Here is a 19382-nt window from a genome sequence, read left to right on the forward strand (position 1 = left end):
TATGCCTTCGATACTTCCGCCTCCCAGGATGCTTCCTTTGGACGCCGGGTTCTTGTGCCCGCTACAGTGCATCCCCTCCCATAAGGAACTGCTTTAGGACATCCCCAGTGTCATTTCCTCTGGAGCCCAGTGTACCCCGCAGCAGAAAACAAGATTTATGGTAAGATCTTACCATTGTTAAATCTTTCTGCGATGTACACTGGGCTCCACAGAGCGCCCACCCTGACACACTTAGCTTCTTTGGGTTGGTATGGCATTAGCCGCTGACACTTACTCCTGTCGTGAGAATGTGGTGTATGGGGCTACTAACAGTTGTCGTCTCTTTTGCCTGCTACTGTATTGGACTGGTTAACAAAAACTGAGTTCCTGTGCATGGAGGCTGAGTTATAGAGGAGACGGCGCTATGCATTCTGGGAAGAAGGTCAAAGCTTTGAGCCTGTTGGTGCCTCGGATCAAGATCCTACTCTACACCCCAATGTCATTCCCTGTGGAGCCCAGTGTACCTCGCAGAAAGAGATTTAACAACTGTAAGTTCTTACCATAAATCTCGTTTTTTCTTTAAAGTCCAGCCAGGCGAACCAGGTAGTAGTAGTAAAGGTTGTAGATGACATGTTTGAAGATTACGTGAGATCATCCATGGTCATGTAAAGGTCAATCCTTTGGAACCACTGTGAGAGATAGGGGGTTGGGCACGGCACCTCCAATGGCAAGGGATAACTGCTCTTGCTGCATTCAGGAGGTGGCAGAGTAAGAACTTCTTAAGTTGTGAGATGAGCATGTCAATTAACTTCAGAATCCAGAACTCAGGTGTGTCTGGGAACGGGCGACCAGTGATCTTTTCCGAGATCGTTCAGCCCTCACGCCAGAAGCAGCTCAGCACCGGACATAGCCATCAAATGTGGAGTTGAGTACCAGGCACCTGACCACACCTCCAGCAGAGGTTCGAGTGGTCTGGGAACATCTGGTTAAGATGCATAGGGAACCTATACCAACGAGATCTTGTATTGAGTCTCTAGTACCTGTATTGAAGAGGAACTGGCAAAGGTGTATGTAAACACCCGAGACCACTGTTCTTCGGTCAGTTCTCTAGATAGCTCCTCTTGCCATGCGAGGTCATAATTTGGCAATTGATTCGTGAAGCCAACCAGACATGATAGGTATGTTGGATATGAGATGCCTAGGTGGGTTTTGTGAGAGACATAGTGGTTGAAACAGTGTTTGGTCCCAAATTACTGTGCGGGTAGGTAACGAGGTGAAAAAATGCCTGTCTTGAAGTTAAAACCAGAATGAGGTAGCTGGGAGATTATAAGCATTTTGGAGGTCTGCAAAGGACTCTAATCCCATTGCATCCACCAATTGCAGCAGACGTGTTATGCCGTGCAGATACAAGGCTGGGGGGTGGGGGGATAATCCTGGTGGAAATTCTGGGTTGTGTGTCAAGGGTGTAAGCAATGAGGCACCTGAGTCAAAATAGGGATGGTGTCTTATGTTTTTGCCAGCATTTGAGTGTAGGATCTAACGGATGGTAGTAACGAGGGATTTTCTTGAGCCATGGGATAGTGAAAGAAAAGCGTTCAACAGTTTGGCCTTCAACAAGAGGCCACTGTTTAGTGATTGGAGACCTAGACAGTTTGCCGAGTGATAGTAACTAAGAAAGTTAGGGAGTTGAAGGCCACCTCTTGTGCCGCATTGAATAAGCGATTTCTGCGCCAACCTTGGTCTTTCGTTACCCCAAATACATTTCCCAACTAGACTCTGCAGCTTACTAAAAAAGGACAAGGGATTTGAATAGGAAGTGCTTGGAATAGGTGAAGTATTTTTGGCAAGATATTAATTTTTACCATATTTATTCTATGCAGCCATGAAAGTCGCAAAGTAGACCATCTGTGGAAGTCCGTTTTAAACTTAGAAAGCAAGGGGGAAAAATTGAGCTGAGAGAGGTTATTATCGTTAGTTAAAATGACCCCCAGGTACTTAAGTTGGGAGGGATGCCAATGAAACGAGAATGCCTGTCGAAGTCCATGCACTACAGGGCTAGGTGTCGAAATGTTAAAGGATACCGATTTTGTGTCATTAATTTTAAAATTAGACACACATGCCAACCTCTGGAACTCATAAGGGCAGGTAGAGATGTCACAGGATTAGAGATGATGGCTATAAGATCATCAGCAAACAATGACCGTTTTATATTTAGAATTCCCAACCCGGACCCATTTAGTGTCACTATTTACCAGGATCGCTCTTGCAGGAGCTTCTATTCAGAGCACAATATTAAGGGGGGCAGTAGGCCTCCTTTGCGAGTACCATTTTGAATGGAGAAAGGGCCTGAAAGATCTCCATTAATGCTCATTTGTGCGGAAGGGGCACAATATAAGGCATGTATACGTCTGAGATAGTTTGGGCCCAAATCCAGGTGATCGAACAGGCTCTCCATGAAGTGCCAATCCACTCTGTCAAATTCCTTCTCCGCATCAGTGGACAGGAGTACCGTACGGCACTCATCACGCCTGGCAAAGTGAATGAGGTCAATAATTTTGGTAATATCTTTAGCCTCTTTACCAGTGACCCACCTCATCCTCATGAACCCAGCTAGAAAGGAGAGGCCCCAACCTATTGGTGAGAAGTTTGGCAAATAGCTTTAGATCAGTGTTCAAAGGGGAGATCGGCCTATAGCTCGAACACTGGGTAGGGTCCTTCCTATCTTTAGAGAAAATTGAAATATGTGCCTCAAGGCTCTAGGGTGGAGAGTGTCACATTGGCAGAAGTTGCATTACACTCCTTCAGTAAAAGGGGCATAAGGGAAGCACGATATGTTTTATAGTAGCTAACTGGGAAGCAGCTTGGGCTTTTTCCTATTGGAGTAGCTGACATTGTCGATTCCAACTCTTCAGTGGTGAATGGTTGTTCTAAAAAGGACAAATCTTCCTGGGTAATGCAAGGGAACTGAACCAAGTTCAGGTAATTTCTATTTGATTAAATGATGGGCAATTAGAGGAAGGGTGTGTTGCCTTAAAATTGTAAAGGTTTGAAAGCCCCCAGCAATTTGTGGAAATGTATGAACACAAATGTCAATCTTCAGTGTTGTTTTCAAAGCATTTAGTCTCTAGAGGACAAAGCTGACAGTTGAATAGCGCCGGGAATTAGCTCCCGGCGCTATTCAATTCAGCTTAAGTGAAGTCAGCGAATTCCCGTTCTCCCGGACTTAACAGGTTGATTTGTCGGGAGAACGGGCGTTCTCCGACTTTACTTCCCGCCGCGATGCTGATTCCCGACAGAATCAGCCTCGCGTCAGCTGTGCGGCAGCACTTTTGTCGGGGTGAGAGAAGAATTCCAGACAATTTGTGTCACTTGGCGCTGTATTGAATAGCCGGGAGCTAATTCCCGGCACTGTTCAACTGTCGGTGAATTGAATTGACCCCAATGAATGTAAAACGGGAAATGCTATAAAATGCTGTAGTTAAAAGGAAATTTTTCTTGTGTGGGAGGGCCTTAAAAATGAATTTGGACAACTCCTCCACCGCAGTGACATGCTTCAACCATCAAGGTAGTGCCAAGCCGCTCCCTTGCCATGATGCCAGCATACAATATTTCCAAAGGCCCTTGGATTTTGAACTTTAGGTCTGATTCTTATTTGTATGGTATTGCGCAGCTGCAGGGTAGCTACTTGGTGTACGATCCGTACAGGGATGCTCGACAAAAACACAACATCAAACACAATAGAGAATAGTCCGAATATCTGGTGAAAACTACTTCAGATGCACGTCTTATTGGACATAGGATATGAACCTTACTCAAACTGACCATTGGAACCATACTGCCTGGTCAAGGAAGTCTGTGTCTGATGATGCACAGCCTGGGCTCGACATGCCTACAAAAGGGGGGAGAGCCCATTTCTGTAGCATCCATAAGGGATATTGGGGAATCTAGTATGATGAGGTATAGAAGGGGTCCAAAGGATCCAGTGCACTTTAAATTTCTTCAACTGGGTGTGCTGGCTCCTCCCCTCTATGCCCCCTCTCACAAGCAGTTTAGAAAAAAGTGCCCTCAGATGCACATCTCTGAGCTCTTCAATTTTTTATTTTTTTTTCTGTTTGTTATTTTCGGTATGCTGTCTGGGCAACAACATACCTGCACCATGTGAGGAGGGGGGGGGGCGGCGCGGTCACCGGCCTTACGAGGTGCAGAACTGCTTCCCCACTTCAGTATCGCTGTCCTGAGGGGCGGTTGTTCAGCGGGCACTGTGCCTTGGCAGTCACAGCCGCAGCAGGCCGCACACCCCTAACACTGCTTGAAGGTGGCATCGGTGGCGAGTACAAACGGGGGGTCCCTCGGTTCAAAGTGCGGCTGACTACGGGTGCGGCGTACAGGACCCTCCCGGGGGGGTGGCCCGCTAAGATTCCCAGTGTGGAACTGACACAAAAGGCTTGACTAGCACTTTTTGTGATGTTTTGAGCTAAAAAGGAGACTCTGACAGTATAATCTATTAGTGTATCTCTGGTGCCATTGGAGGGGGCAGAGCTACATCAGAGCGGGACCTAAGGCATTTTGGCGCCTTCCTCTGCTTTCTGCTGCCATATACAGCACACACAGCGCTTCCTGAATCCTCAGCCATGCTGGATATCTGGTACAGGGTGTAGCAGAGGTGGAGAGCCGTTCGTGTACACTATCTGGGTCCTATTTAGGACAAAAATTATTAGTGTTTACTGTAATATAGGGAGCTGACAGCCTCACTGGTGCTGTGCAGCTCAGGGTGTGCTGTTGTCCCCTCTCTCTCTCTCTCTTTCTCCTCTCACAATACAGTAGGTCAGGCTTGCAATATAACTGTATGTGTATGTTTTGTGCTTACTGTGAAACGGGTAAACACAAGCTGTGCAGTGTATATGTCACTAGATTTTTTCCATTTTCTCTGACGTCCTAAGTGGATGCTGGGACTCTGTAAGGACCATGGGGGATAGCGGCTCCGCAGGAGACAGGGCACAAAAGTAAAGCTTTAGGATCAGGTGGTGTGCACTGGCTCCTCCCCCTATGACCCTCCTCCAAGCCTCAGTTAGATTTTTGTGCCCGAACGAGAAGGGTGCAGGCTAGGTGGCTCTCCTGAGCTGCTTAGAAGTAAAGTTTAAATAGGTTTTTTATTTTCAGTGAGACCTGCTGGCAACAGGCTCACTGCATCGAGGGACTAAGGGGAGAAGAAGCGAACTCACCTGCGTGCAGAGTGGATTGGGCTTCTTGGCTACTGGACATTAGCTCCAGAGGGACGATCACAGGTACAGCCTGGATGGGTCCCGGAGCCGCGCCGCCGGCCCCCTTACAGATGCTGAAGAGTGAAGAGGTCCAGAAATCGGCGGCAGAAGACGTTCCTGTCTTCATTAAGGTAGCGCACAGCACTGCAGCTGTGCGCCATTGCTCCCAGCACACTTCACACTGCGGTCACTGAGGGTGCAGGGCGCTGGGGAGGGGCGCCCTGGGCAGCAATGTAAATACCTCCTATGGCAAAAAATACATCACATATAGCCCCTGGGCTATATGGATGTATTTAACCCCTGCCAGTTTTCCAGATAAAAGCGGGAGAAGAGCCCGCCGAGAAGGAGGCGGGGCCTATCTCCTCAGCACACGGCGCCATTTTCCCACACAGCTCCGCTGGTAGGAAGGCTCCCAGACTCTCCCCTGCACTGCACTACAGAAACAGGGTACAACAGAGAGGGGGGGCACTTATTTGGCTAAAAATATATATAAGCAGCTATAAGGGATAGACACTTATTATAAGGTTGTCCCTATACAGTTTATAGCGCTTTGGTGTGTGCTGGCAAACTCTCCCTCTGTCTCCCCAAAGGGCTAGTGGGGTCCTGTCCTCTATCAGAGCATTCCCTGTGTGTGTGCTGTGTGTCGGTACGTTTGTGTCGACATGTATGAGGAGAAAAATAATGTGGAGACGGAGCAGATTGTCTGTAATAGTGATGTCACCCCCTAGGGGGTCGACACCTGAGTGGATGTACTGTTGAAAATTACGTGACAGTGTCAGCTCTGTATAAAGACAGTGGTTGACATGAGACAGCCGGCTACTCAGCTTGTGCCTGTCCAAACGTCTCATAGGCCGTCAGGGGCTCTAAAGCGCCCGTTACCTCAGATGGCAAATACAGACGCCGACACGGATACTGACTCCTGTGTCGACGGTGAAGAGACAACCGTGATTTCCAATAGGGCCACACGTTACATGATTGAGGCAAGGGAAAATGTTTACACATTTCTGATAATGAGTACCACCAAAAAGGGGTATTCTGTTTGGTGAGGAAAAACTACCTGTAGTTTTCCTGAATCTGAGAAATAAAATGAGGTGTGTGATGATGCGTGGGTTTCCCCCCGATAACAATTGATCATTTCTAAAAAGTTATTGGCAGTATACCTTTTCCCGCCAGAGGTTAGGGTGCGTTGGGAAACACCCCCTAGGGGGGATAAGGCGCCCACACGCTTGTAAGAACAAGGGCTCTACCCTCTTCTGAGATGGCCGCCCTTAAGAATCCTGCTGATAGAAAGCAGGAGGGTATCCTAAAATGTATTTACACACATACTGGTGTTATACTGCGACCAGCAATCGCCTCAGCCTGGATGTGCAGTGCTGGGTTGGCGTGGTCGGATTCCCTGACTGGAAATATTGATATCCTAGATAAGGACAGTATATTATTGCCTATAGAGCATTTAAAATATATGCGAGATGCACAGCGGAATATTGCCGACTGGCATCAAGTATAAGTGCGTTGTCCAATTCTACCAGTAAAGTGGTCAGGTGAGGCGGATTCCAAACGGCATTTGGAAGTATTGCCTTAAAAAAGGCATTTGGGGTCGGTCTTTCAGACCTGGTGGCCACGGCAACAGCTGGGATATCCACGTTTGTACCCCAGGTCGCCTCTCAAAATAAGACGCGGTATTATCAGGCGCAGTCCTTTGTTGGCAAGCGGACAAAAGGTTCCTCTTTTCTGCTCGTGACAGAGGGAGAGGAAAAAGGCCACAGAGATGAGCCAGTTCCCAGGAACAGAAACCCTTTCCCGCCTCTGCCAAGCCCTCAGTATGATGCTAGGGCTTTACAAGCTCAGGCACGGTGGGGGCCCGTTCTCAATGAATTTCAGTGCGCAGTGGGCTCACTCGCAAGTAGACCCCTGGATCCTTCAGGTAATATTTCAGGGGTACAAATTGGAATTCGAGACGTCTCCCCCTCGCCGTTTCCAAAAGTCGGTTTTACCGACGTCTCCCTCTGACAGGGAGGCAGTTTTGGAAGCCATTCACAAGCTGTATTCCCAGCAGGTGATAATCAAGGTACCCCTCCTGCAAAAGGAAACGGGTATTATTCCACACTATTGTGGTACCGAAGCCAGACGGCTCGGTGAGACCGATTCTAAATCTAAAATCTTTGAATACAGAGGTTCAAATTCAAGATTGAGTCACTCAGAGCAGTGATTGCGAACCTGGAAGAAGGGGACTACATGATGTCTCGGGACATCAAGGGTGCTTACCTTCATGTCAAAAAATGTACCCTTCTCACCAAGGGTACCTCAGGTTATGGTACAGAACTGTCACTATCAGTTCAGACGCTGCCGTAGGGATGGTCCACGGCACCCCGGGTCTTTACTAAAGTAAGGACCGAAATGATGATATTCCTTCGAAGGAAGGGAATTTTAGTTATTCTTTACTTGGACGATTCCCTGATAAGGGTAAGATCCAGGGAACAGTTGGAGGTCAGTGTAGCACTATCTCAGGTAGTGTTGCGGCAGCACGATTGGATTCTCAATATTCCAAAATCGCAGCTGGCTCCGACGACTTGTCTTCTGTTCCTAGGAATGATCCTGGACACAGTCCAGAAAGAAGGTGTTTCTCCCGGAAGAGAAAGCCAGGGAGTTATCCGAGCTAGTCAGGAACCTCCTAAAACCGAGCCAAGTCTCAGTGCATCAATGCACAAGGGTTCTGTGTAAAAATGGTGGCTTCCTACGAAGCAATCCCATTTGGCAGATTCCACGCAAGGACTTTCCAGTGGGACCTACTGGAAAAATGGTCCTGGTCGCATCTTCAGATGCATCAGCGGATAACCCTGTCACCAAGGACAGGGGTATCCCTCCTGTGGTGGTTGCAGAGTGCTCATCTTCTAGAGGGCCGCAGATTCGGCATTCAGGACTGGGTCCTGGTGACCACGGATGCCAGCCTGCGAGGCTGGGTAGCAGTCACACAGGGAAGGAATATCCAGGGCTTATGGTCAAGCCTGGAGACATCACTTCACATAAATATCTGAAGCTAAGGGCCATTTACAATGCTCTAAGCTTAGCAAGACCTCTGCTTCAAGGTCAGCCGGTGTTGATCCAGTCGGACAACATTACGGCAGTCACCCACGTAAACAGACAGGGTGCCACAAGAAGCAGGAGGGCAATGGCAGAAGCTGCAAGGATTCTTCGCTGGGCGGAAAACCATGTGATAGCACTGTCAGCAGTATTCATTCCGGGAGTGGACAACATGATTATAAACCGTTGGGAAAAACTCGACAGGTATTGCGCCAGGTCAAGGGACCCTCAGTCAATAGCTGTAAAGGCTCTGGTAACACCGTGGGTGTACCAATCAGTGTATGGGTTCCCTCCTCTGCCTCTCATACCCAAGGTACTGAGATTGATAAGATGGAGAGGAGTAAGCACTATATTCGTGGCTCCGGATTGGCCAATAAGGACTTGGTAACCGGAACTTCAAGAGATGCTCACGGAGGATCCGTAGCCTCTACCTCTAAGAAGGGACCTGCTCCAGCAAGGACCCTGTCTGTTCCAAGACTTACCGCGGCTGCGTTTGACGGCATGGCGGTTGAACGCCGGATCCTGAAGGAAAAAGGCATTCCGGATGAAGTCATCCCTATCCTGATCAAAGCCAGGAAGGATGTAACCGCAAAACATTATCACCGCATTTGGCGAAAATATGTTGCGTGGTGCGAGGCCAGTAAGGCCCGACGGAGGAAATTCGACGATTCCTACATTTCATGCAAACAGGAGTGTCTATGGGCCTGAAATTAGGGGTCCATTAAGGTTCAAATTTCGGCTCTGTCAATTTTCTTCCAAAAAGAACTAGCTTCAGTCCCTGAAGTTCAGACGTTTGTAAAAGGGGTACTGCATATACAGTCTCCTTTGGTGCCTTCAGTGGCACCTTGGGATCTCAATGTAGTTTTTGGGTCCCAAAAGTCACATTGGTTTGACCCACTTAAATCTATGGAGTTAAAATATCTCACAGGAAAAGTGGTCATGCTGTTGGCTCTGGCCTGGGCCAGGCGCGTGTCAGAATTGGCGGCTTTATCCTGTAAAAGCCCTTATCTGAATTTCTATTCGGACAGGGCGGAATTGAGGACTCGTCCTCAGTTTCTCCCTAAGGTGGTTTCAGCGTCCACCTGAACCAACCTATTGTGGTGCCTGCGGCTACTAGGGACTTGGAGGACTCCAAGTTGCTAGACGTTGTCAAGGCCGGAAAATATATGTTTCCAGGACGGCTGGAGTCAGAAAATCTGACTCGCTGTTCATCCTGTATGCACCCAACAAGCTGGGTGCTCCTGCTTCTAAGCAGACGATTGCTCGTTGGATTTGTAGTACAATTCAGCTTGCACACTCTGTGGCAGGCCTGCCACAGCCAAAATCTGTTAAAGCCCATTCCACAAGTGGGCTCATCTTGGGCGGCTGCCCGAGGGGTCTCGGCTTTACAACTTTGCCGAGCAGCTACTTGGTCAGGGCCAAACACGTTTGCTAAATTCTACAAATTTGATACCCTGGCTGAGGAGGACCTGGAGTTCTCTCATTCGGTGCTGCAGAGTCATCCGCACTCTCCCGCCCGTTTGGGAGCTTTGGTATAATCCCCATGGTCCTTACGGAGTCCCAGCATCCACTTAGGACGTCAGAGAAAATAAGAATTTACTTACCGATAATTCTATTTCTCGTAGTCCGTAGTGGATGCTGGGCGCCCATCCCAAGTGCGGATTGTCTGCAATACTTGTATATAGTTATTGTTACAATAACATCGGGTTGTTTATTGTTGTGAGCCATCTTTCAGAGGCTCCTACGTTTTATCATACTGTTAACTGGGTTCAGATCACAAGTTGTATGGTGTGATTGGTGTGGCTGGTATGAGTCTTACCCGGGATTCAAAATCCTTCCTTATTATGTACGCTCGTCCGGGCACAGTATCCTAACTGAGGCTTGGAGGAGGGTCATAGGGGGAGGAGCCAGTGCACACCACCTGATCCTAAAGCTTTACTTTTGTGCCCTGTCTCCTGCGGAGCCGCTATCCCCCATGGTCCTTACGGAGTCCCAGCATCCACTACGGACTACGAGAAATAGAATTATCGCTAAGTAAATTCTTATTATCTACTGATTCTGTTTCATGTGAACAATGCAGTCAATCTTCACAAATCAGTAGAGGGGCTGGGGGAGAGGGTCCAGAGCCCCACTGGTTAGGGTCTCTTAAAACTACAATGTCAGATATGTCATCCCAGCTCACTGCTAATGTGCAGAAAACTCAGCTGCTACAACAAGCTGTTGCAGATTTAGCTGCTAGGGCAGATGCACAAACCCCCCCCCCCCCCTTACCTCCCCCCCCTCCCCTTTTCCTCTCATGCAGGTCCACAGAAGCGTGGGTTACCTGCTCTACCGTCATATACAGGAGGATGGAGATGACCTGGATCCCGTTAGTGGGGATCCTGAATCTGCTCAGGGTATTGAACCCCTAATTCTGGCTATAAGGGACGTGTTAAGCTCCCTCTAGAGGACGCTGCGTCACAGCAGTCGTTTTTCTATGTGCAAAACAAGCCTAATGTCACTTTCCCGGACTCTACAAAGTTAGATGACCTATTCAAACAGGCCTGGAAAAATCCAGACAAAAAATTCCAAGTGTCCAAAAAGTTTTTGCGCACTTTCCCATTTGCTCCTGAAGGTTGAAAATTTTGGGAGGAATCCCCTGGGTGGATGTATCTATATCTCACCTGTCTATAAAGGCGGTGCTGCCTGCCCCGGGCTCTTTTACCATGAAGGATCCTGGGGATAGGAAGATGGACTACCCTAAAGTCTATATACACGGCAGCCGGTATATCACAAAGGCCGGTCATTGCGGGTTGCTGGATGACACATGCCATTCATTCCTGGGCCACTCAAATTCAGGGGGGGGGGGGGCCTCTCGGGGGATATGCCCTTAGTTACTATGGTAACCCTCCTAAAACACATTCAGGACACTACACGTGTTCTCTGTGATTCTCTCAAGGAGATGGGAAACATTAATGCTCGGACTTCTGCCATGGCAGTGTTGGCGCGCAGGGCCTAGAGGTTTCGTCAGTGGATAGCGGACGCAGAATCCAAACGTAGTGTGAAATACCTCTCCTTTTCGGGGGAATGGCTCTTTGAGGTTGAATTGGATACCTGGATTTCAAAAGTTACGGCTGAGAAATCCACGTTTCTCCCCTCTAGGGCCCCGCCAGTGATACGCTCCTATCCAGGGCCGTCTTTCCAGACCTTTCAGTCTCACAGATTTCGATCTAAGGCCAGAGGTGCCTCCAATGCGACTAGAGGCACCAGAGGTAAGTCCAGAAAACTTGCCAGCACCAGCTCTCAGTAACAGTCCACCGATTCTGTGTCCACTAAGGCCTTGCATGACGGTGCCCACCCACCCCAAGGGGATCTCAAGGTGGGAGCTCGACTGCGTCACTACAGCCGCATCTGGGAGACTACCTGCCAGGTTACCTGGGTCACAGATCTCGTTTCTCAGGGCTACAAGCTGGAGTTCGTCAATACTCCTCCCCATTGATTTCTCAAATCAAGCTTACCAGATATGGAGGATATGCAAGTTACATTGCAACAGGCCATTTGAAAGTTGGTCCAGTCCCACATCATTGTTCCAGTACCAATACTGCAACGCAGCATGGGGTTTTACTCCAACCTGTTTGTGGTGCCGAAACCGGAAGGTTCGGTCAGACCTATTTTAAATCTAAAATCCTTGAATCCTTATTTGAAGGTGTTCATGTTCAAGATGGAATCACTGCAAGCAGTGATTGCGGGCCTGGAAGAACAGGAATTTATGGTCTCCTTGGACATCAAGGACGCCTACCTCCATATTCCGATTTAGCCAACTCATCAGGCGTACCTGCGGTTTGCCCTTCTGTACAATCACTTCCAATTCCAGGCACTGTCCTTCAGCCTGTCCACAGCCCCAAGGGTATTCACGAAGGTGATGGTGGAGATGATGTTCCAACTCCGGGTCCAGGTGGTCAATGTTGTCCCTTATCTGGACGATCTTCTGATAAAAGCGCGATCCGAGGAGCTTTTATTGCTCTATTTCGACCGCACTATCCAACTTCTGTCACACCATGGGTGGATCCTCAACTTACAGAAGTCCCACCTGGAGCCAACTCAGAGGCTACTGTTCCTGGAGATGTTGCTGGATACTGTGGCCCAGAAGGTGTTTTTACCAGAGGATAAGGCGAATACACTTCAAGAGATGGTCCGCTTTGTGCTCAGACCTACTCGAGTGTCCGTCCGTCTTTGCATTCGATTGTCGAGAAAGATGTTTGCTTCATATGAGGCGATCCAGTATGGGAGGTTCCATGCCAGAATGTTTCAGTTGGATCTCCTGAGCAAGTGGTCTGGATTGAATTTACAGATGCTTCGGATGATTCGGCTTTCACCTCAGGCCAGGATTTCCCTCCTGTGGTGGCTACAGTCCTCCAATCTCCTAGAAGGCTGGAGTTTTGGGATTCAAGATTGGACCCTCCTCACGACGGATGCAAGTCTACGGGGATGTGGAGCTGTCCTGTCACCCAAGGGGTGCAGTTCCAGGGCAGGTGGTCAGCCCACGAGGCCCTCCTTTCCGATCAACATTCTGGAACTTCGGGCGATCTACAGTGCCCTGCTTCAGGCCTCTCCTCTACTCAAGGATCACGCGATCCAGGTACAGTCGGACAACGCCACGGCAATGCCGTATATCAATCAACAAGGAGGGACAAAAAGCAGAGCCTGCATGCGAGAGCGGTCAAAGATGCTCCACTGGGCGGATAGAAATGCAAGAGCAATGTCAGCGATCTTCATTCCGGGTGTGGACTTTCTGAGTTGTCACGATCTCCACCTGGGGGAGTAGGGTCTCCACCAGCAGGCCCTCACCCGGTGGGGCTGCCCGCAGATAGACATGATGGATTCTCGTCTCTACAAGAAACTTCCCTGGTATTGCTCACGGACCAGGGACCCTCGGGCGACGGCAGTGGATGCACCAGCGTCACCTTGGCCTTACCGGCTGGTCTACCTGTTTCCTCTGATTCCATTGCTCCCAAGGATGCTAAATCGAATCAGGAATCTGTGTCCAGCCAACTCTGATTGCACCGGATTGGCCTCGGAGGGCATGGTACGTGGATCTTCAGGACATGTTCGTCAAAGACCCTTGTCCCCTACCACTAAGAAGCGATCTTATTCAACAAGAACCGTTCGTCTACCCGGACTTACGTCGACTTCTTTTGACGGCATGGGCTAGCATCCTAGCTCACAAGAGCCTTTCCATAAATGTTATTGCTACCATGGCTCTGGCCAGGAAACCTGTGATGTCAAAACACTTATCATATCTGGAGGGGATATGTGTCTTGGTGCGAGGAAAGTACGTATCCGCCTACTGAGTTTCACTTGGGACGTTTCTTACATTTCCTGCAGGCTGGTGTTGATAAAGGCTTACGTCTGGGTTCCATTAAGGTCCAGATTTCAGTCATCTTCTTTTTCTTCCAGAAGAAATTGGCAGCGTTGCTAGAAGTTCAGACCTTCTTGCAAGGGGTACTCCAACATACAACCTCCTTTTGTGCCGCCTACGGCACCCTGGGATCTGAATGTAGTGTTGAAATTCCTCCTGGTTTGAACCTCTGATGACAGTAGAAGACAAGAACCTCACGTGGAAGACTGTGATGTTACTGGCCCTGGCTTCTGATCGACGTGTCTCAGAACTGGGGGTCTTGTTGTGTAAAAGTCCCTACTTGGTCTTTTACGAGGATAGAGCGGAGCTCCGCACTAAGCAGCAGTTCATACTGAAGGATGTCTCTGCGTTTCACTTGAATCAGCCTATTTTGATTCCGTCCAGTTCTGCCACTTCTGCTCCTTTTGGATGCTGTGTGAGCCTTGAAGATCTATGTTCGTGCTCTATGATGCACAGAAAAAGGATTGTTCTGCTTCAAAGCAGTCCATTGCTCGTTGGATTAGCCTTACTATCCAACAGGCCTATGTGTTGGCAGCCTTACCTGTTCCTAAATCTCTGAAGGCCTACTCTACTAGATCAGTAAGTTGGGTTTTTTTTGTTTGTTTTTCCTGGGCGGCTGCGCAAGGAGTCTCGGCCTTGCAACTATGCCGAGCTGCTACCTGGTTGGGGAAGAACACCTTTGTGAAGTTCTACAGGTTTGATACCCTGGCCAAAGAGCATACTCAGTTTGGGCAAGCGGTGCTGCAGAAGTCTCCGCACATTCTGGAAGCTTTGGGACGTCCCCATTGTATTAGATTCCCCAATATCCCTTATGGATATTAATAGGATTTTAATTACCTACCGGTAAATCCTTTTTTCGTAGTCCATAAGGGATATTGGGCACCCGCCTCAGTGCGTTGACTTTTCTGCAGGTTCTTGTTACATGGTTACCTGTTCAGCTGTTGCTGTTGTTGTTACCAGCTGTTGCTGGTTGTTATATGTTAGTAGTGTGCTAGTATGTAAATCTCACCACCCTTCGTTATCATATTTCCTTCTCTCATATATGTCCTTTCTCCTTCAGGCACGTTTTTACATATAACTGCCTGTTGGAGGGGGTCAAAGAGGGGAGGAGCCAGCACACCCAGTTGAAGAAATGTAAAGTTCACTGCCTCTTTTGGACCCCGTCTATACCCTGTCTTACTAGATTCCCCAATATCTCTTATGGGCTACGAGAAAAGGATTTACCGGTAGGTAATTTAAATCCTATTTTTTATGTTGATTTTTTTTGACCCAGTCCTTTTCTACTCTCTATCTCTTCTGTGTCTACCTTTTAACCCTGTTGACCTTTTGCATGTTGACCATTTGGGCTCGACCTATTGACTCTTTTTACCTTACGTCTATTGAACCACATCCATCACAAGCTAGTACAATAGTTTTGTGGAATAATTGCTTGTGGCACTTGTATCATCCATGTAAGTTGTGTGTCTAGCAAGAATGGTAGTTAAGTGAAACCACATTTGTAGATGGTCTTTCCAAAAAATTAAATGGGTGATTCCGTGAATTCTATTTTATCTATTAACTCACATTTTGTAGTTATCTAACATAGGTTGTTTTTTGAGAGGGGTGGGGTCGTCTCTCTTCCTGCATGCTTGCTTATCTTGAATGATTTGTTTTGGCCACTTTGTTGTATGCAGAGTTACACTGGCATACCATGAAACAGATTTTAATGTGTGATGGTAATTTTCTTGAGAAATACTGTTGTATGTTGCGCAAAAGGTATCAGGAATGTATTTCATTATTGTGGTTACTTGTAACCCATTTTCGTATCTGTTTTCTCAGCATTCCTACTCCTGCTTTGGATCTGCTGGACCACATGTTGACACTGGATCCCAACAAGCGATGCACTGCAGAGCAGGCTCTTCTAAGTGACTTTTTGAAGGATGTAGATGTTGGCAAGATGCCACCTCCAGAGTAAGCCTCACGCATAATTTGTGTTGTCACATGAGATAATCACAGAATGGGATTTGGTTTTCACACTTTATTTACCCATGTTTCACCGATATTTTTTTTTTTTACAGGCTATCCAATTAGATTGTCCGTTAGATTGTCCCGAAAACACACAGGTTCAGTGAAACTTGTTTGGTGTTGTGAGAAACAGCCCTGTTTTCACATGAAAGCAGGTTTGTTTTTGGAGATTTGGTTTTGCCTTCCTGAGGCAGGTGAAACAAAATCACTGATAAGCCACATCTCACGCCGGCTTATCGGGGCTAGTTGGAAAACACCTGGCAAAACAACAATTAGGTTTGGTAATTCACCCAAGCTAATTGGATACCACCTAAGATTATCACACAGCAGAGAAACCGCTTGGTAGAGAGGCTCTTCACTATGTTAGAGCATTTTGTTGACTGCCATGAATAACACTTCTTATAGTATCTGAACATTGTTTAAGCATTTGTTTTACATTGGCCCTACTTGCAGCTGTAAGAAAAATGTTTTTTGTTCTTGGTTTTTGTTACACCCTCTGGACAGAGCTTATTTATTTAAATAGAATTCCAAAAAAAAACAAAAATGCCCCCTAAAGCTTGGATAGTAGAGCAGTCAGCATGAAGCTGTGATTATCCCAGGCAGCAGTTCAAGGAATGAATGGTGTTTATCTAATGGCGGTATAAGGTCTTGGGCAGCGGGTAGTGTGTAACTTGACTATTTTAAGAATATTTGTCTCTGCCCTCTCTTTGTTCCTGAAAGTGTTTTATGGCCATAGTACATGTTGGTGTTTCTTTTGTGTATATTTTTTTAGGCGAACACTTAAGGCATTGGGGCTATACAATGTGGATACTGCAGTCCAGACACTTTAAGTCTTAAACCTGTATGTAGCTTCTCCCCTTCTCCAGTCACCATTTAGTTTTGTCCTCTGGCAGTGCAGAGCCTTTTTTTTTTTTTTTTTTTTTTTTTTTTTTATAGTGCTACCTTGGATCAGTTGTGTGTGTGTGTGTGGGGGGGGGGGGGGGGGGGGGGGGGTCCTTCTACCAGACAGTAGCAGTGGTCACAGTTTTTGATGAGATACCTTGCTTAGCACTAGGAGGTGGTCCGTAGGGGTGGCTGCCATTTTGAGACAGGATACATTGTTGTGGTGGTGTATTTCTTACCCCTCTTGCACCTCCTCCCTGGAGAGCTTTCACATTCTGAGCAGACACAATCCAGCAATTCCCTTATGACCCTTGTCTACAGTGAGTTACCAGCTTTCGGGGCGTGGTTTTTGTGAGCGGTTGGTTTGCTCAGACCTACTCTGGGTTCTTGCAGATTCACTTACATTTTATGACTCTGTCCTGCTATTGTTTCTGTGAATGTTTGACACTTTATAGATTGTCATATCAGATGAGAACTTTGAAAGAAGGCTTACTCCTGCCAAAGGTGCTACCTAGCCAAACTGCCATTCTAAAACTGGTTGTGCCTACCGTGTTTTGTGCAGCCTAATGATAAGGAGTCTCATCTGATGTGGCATAACAGGCCTAGGCTAGGTACTTGACTGACTTTATTGCTTATCTTGTTCAGAATGCACGAATCTTCACGTCCAAGAAATTAAGACTTTCAACTTCCTTCAAAGTCTTGGGAATCAGGTGTTTGGAGTTTTAAGAAGGCTTTGGAGTGACTTACTTTCTCAGTTGGAGCCTATTTCTGTTGCAAACTGGATTAGGGGGAGTGGGACCTTGGACGGCATACTCTAATTACAAATATGAGGACTTTTTGCAGTCTACTGTTGAAAGCGTACTGTCTTGCCAGTAAATGCTTGTAGACCTAGAGTGGCCTTGTTCTTTAAGTTTTTGTTTCTTTTGCCCTTCATACAGCATGAAGGTCAAATCTTTTGAAGACAGCCCACTGTTCTTCAAGGTGGTTAGCAAAGAGACCTTTTCAGGAAGCTACTCCATCTTCACTCTACTCTCCAGTAGGATGAGATGGGATGGAGCTTTAGGTGAAGTAGATTTTTATTTCTTTTTCTTTTCTTTTTTAAAGCTATTTACATCAGTTGCCAAGATGAAATAATGATTAAAAGGAAAAAAAATGGAGTGGAAAGCGAGTGTTTCAGCACAAGTCTTAGAGCAAGGAAATAAGGCATAAGCAAATAATGCACCGTTAAGAGTTGCAGACATAAAGAGAAAATGAAACAGAATACATTTGCAGCGTGTGGGCTGCAAAACAAAAATGAGGAGGAGGAAAAGGACGGTAAGATGAGAAGCAACTCTCCCAAGAGTACCTTCAGAGACCCAGGGAGGACTGAGATCACTACAGTATCCCTTAACTTGTGAGATTTTGGGATGTTTTTTGGCTGGTGTAGCTTATGGTCAATAGTGTAATTAACAAGTATCCTCCACTTACACACACACACACACACACACACACACACACACACACACACACACACACACACATATAAAATAAGACACAAGAGGCTGCGGCACTCCAATGGTAAACCATATATTGATTTACATAATCATAATAGCAAGAAAGAGTGGCGGCAACGTTTCGGTACGCGCAGGTACCGTTGTCAAGCCGCTTGCTAACAGGCTGTGAAAACAAACAGAATAAGCACAAAAGCACTTACCTAAATACCAAACCCCCGGCGCTGAAGGAAGCCAGGTCCGGACGGCTTCCCGCGGCGTGTCCGTCCACAGTGGTCGCCTCCGGTGACGTCAGCGCACAGGCGCCAGCGGTCTCCTGGAGACCCGTCATGCGTTGCCCAGGAAACCCGACGCCAGCCGCTGCGATGCCTCCCCGGCTTCCCCCAGCACCTGAAGGAACAAAACAATAACATGGGATGATCAAAAACATATACGTATAATGCATGAAAATGCAGGACAAAAAACAGAAACCAATTAATGAATAATAATGCCACTACTCAGAAATCTACTTGGGGCTACAGCACATACAAAACTGTTAATATATATAGGATATGTAACTATATACTACAGAAGAAATCATAGAAAAATGTTCCAGTTATAACGTTCATTCAGACCAGCAGGTGATACTGTGTTTAAATAGTGAATCCACTTCATTTCGCATTTAAGAAGCTTGCTATTTCGATCACCCCCTCTAAGAGAGGCTGGGACATGGTCAATGACCATGTGTTTTAAAGATGCTAAAGAGTGACCAGCCGATTGAAAATGGCGGGCCACTGGCTGGTTAGAGTTCCCACTTGCAATGGCTTTGGCAATAGATGACCGATGTAGAGCCATGCGTTCCCGGACTATGCGAATAGTTTTGCCCACGTAGTACAAATTACAAGGGCAGATGATGATATAAATCACGTGGGTAGAGAGACATGTCAAAGTATGCTTAATGAAAATGGTCTTAGAAATATGAGGATGTTTAAATGACGGTCCCGTAAGCATATGGGAAAAGGTGGTACACCAGAGACATTTATAACAGCCAGATGGTTTAGAAAGAAAATGTGGGGGGGGGGGTGGATTTAGTAAAACCCGTGATGTCCGTGTGGACCAGCATGTCCCTGAGATTGCGACCTCTGGTGAAGCAAGGCATGGGTCTTTTAGATTTAAAACATGGCAAGTTTTTATCAGAGGCCACTATAGGCCACAGAGCTCGACTAGCCCTCTGTGCCACCTGACTGGAGGTGGAAAACTCCATCTTCCAAGGAATTACCGATTGCTTATCCTTGACCTGCGGGGCAA

General features: G+C 47.2%; 1 protein-coding gene across 2 annotated transcripts in view; it reads left to right on the plus strand.

Annotated features, from left to right (window-relative positions):
- The window catches only part of CDK12 (cyclin dependent kinase 12), a 341865-nt gene that overhangs the window by 271990 nt on the left and 50493 nt on the right, over positions 1-19382 (plus strand). For both annotated transcript variants that reach the window (XM_063959726.1, XM_063959727.1), the window contains exon 11: positions 15538-15669. In XM_063959726.1, coding sequence (XP_063815796.1) covers positions 15538-15669 — 132 coding nt within the window. The remainder of the gene's footprint in view (positions 1-15537; positions 15670-19382) is intronic.

This window comes from Pseudophryne corroboree, chromosome 3, assembly GCF_028390025.1.
Source record: "Pseudophryne corroboree isolate aPseCor3 chromosome 3, aPseCor3.hap2, whole genome shotgun sequence".
NCBI classification, from domain to species: domain Eukaryota; kingdom Metazoa; phylum Chordata; class Amphibia; order Anura; family Myobatrachidae; genus Pseudophryne; species Pseudophryne corroboree.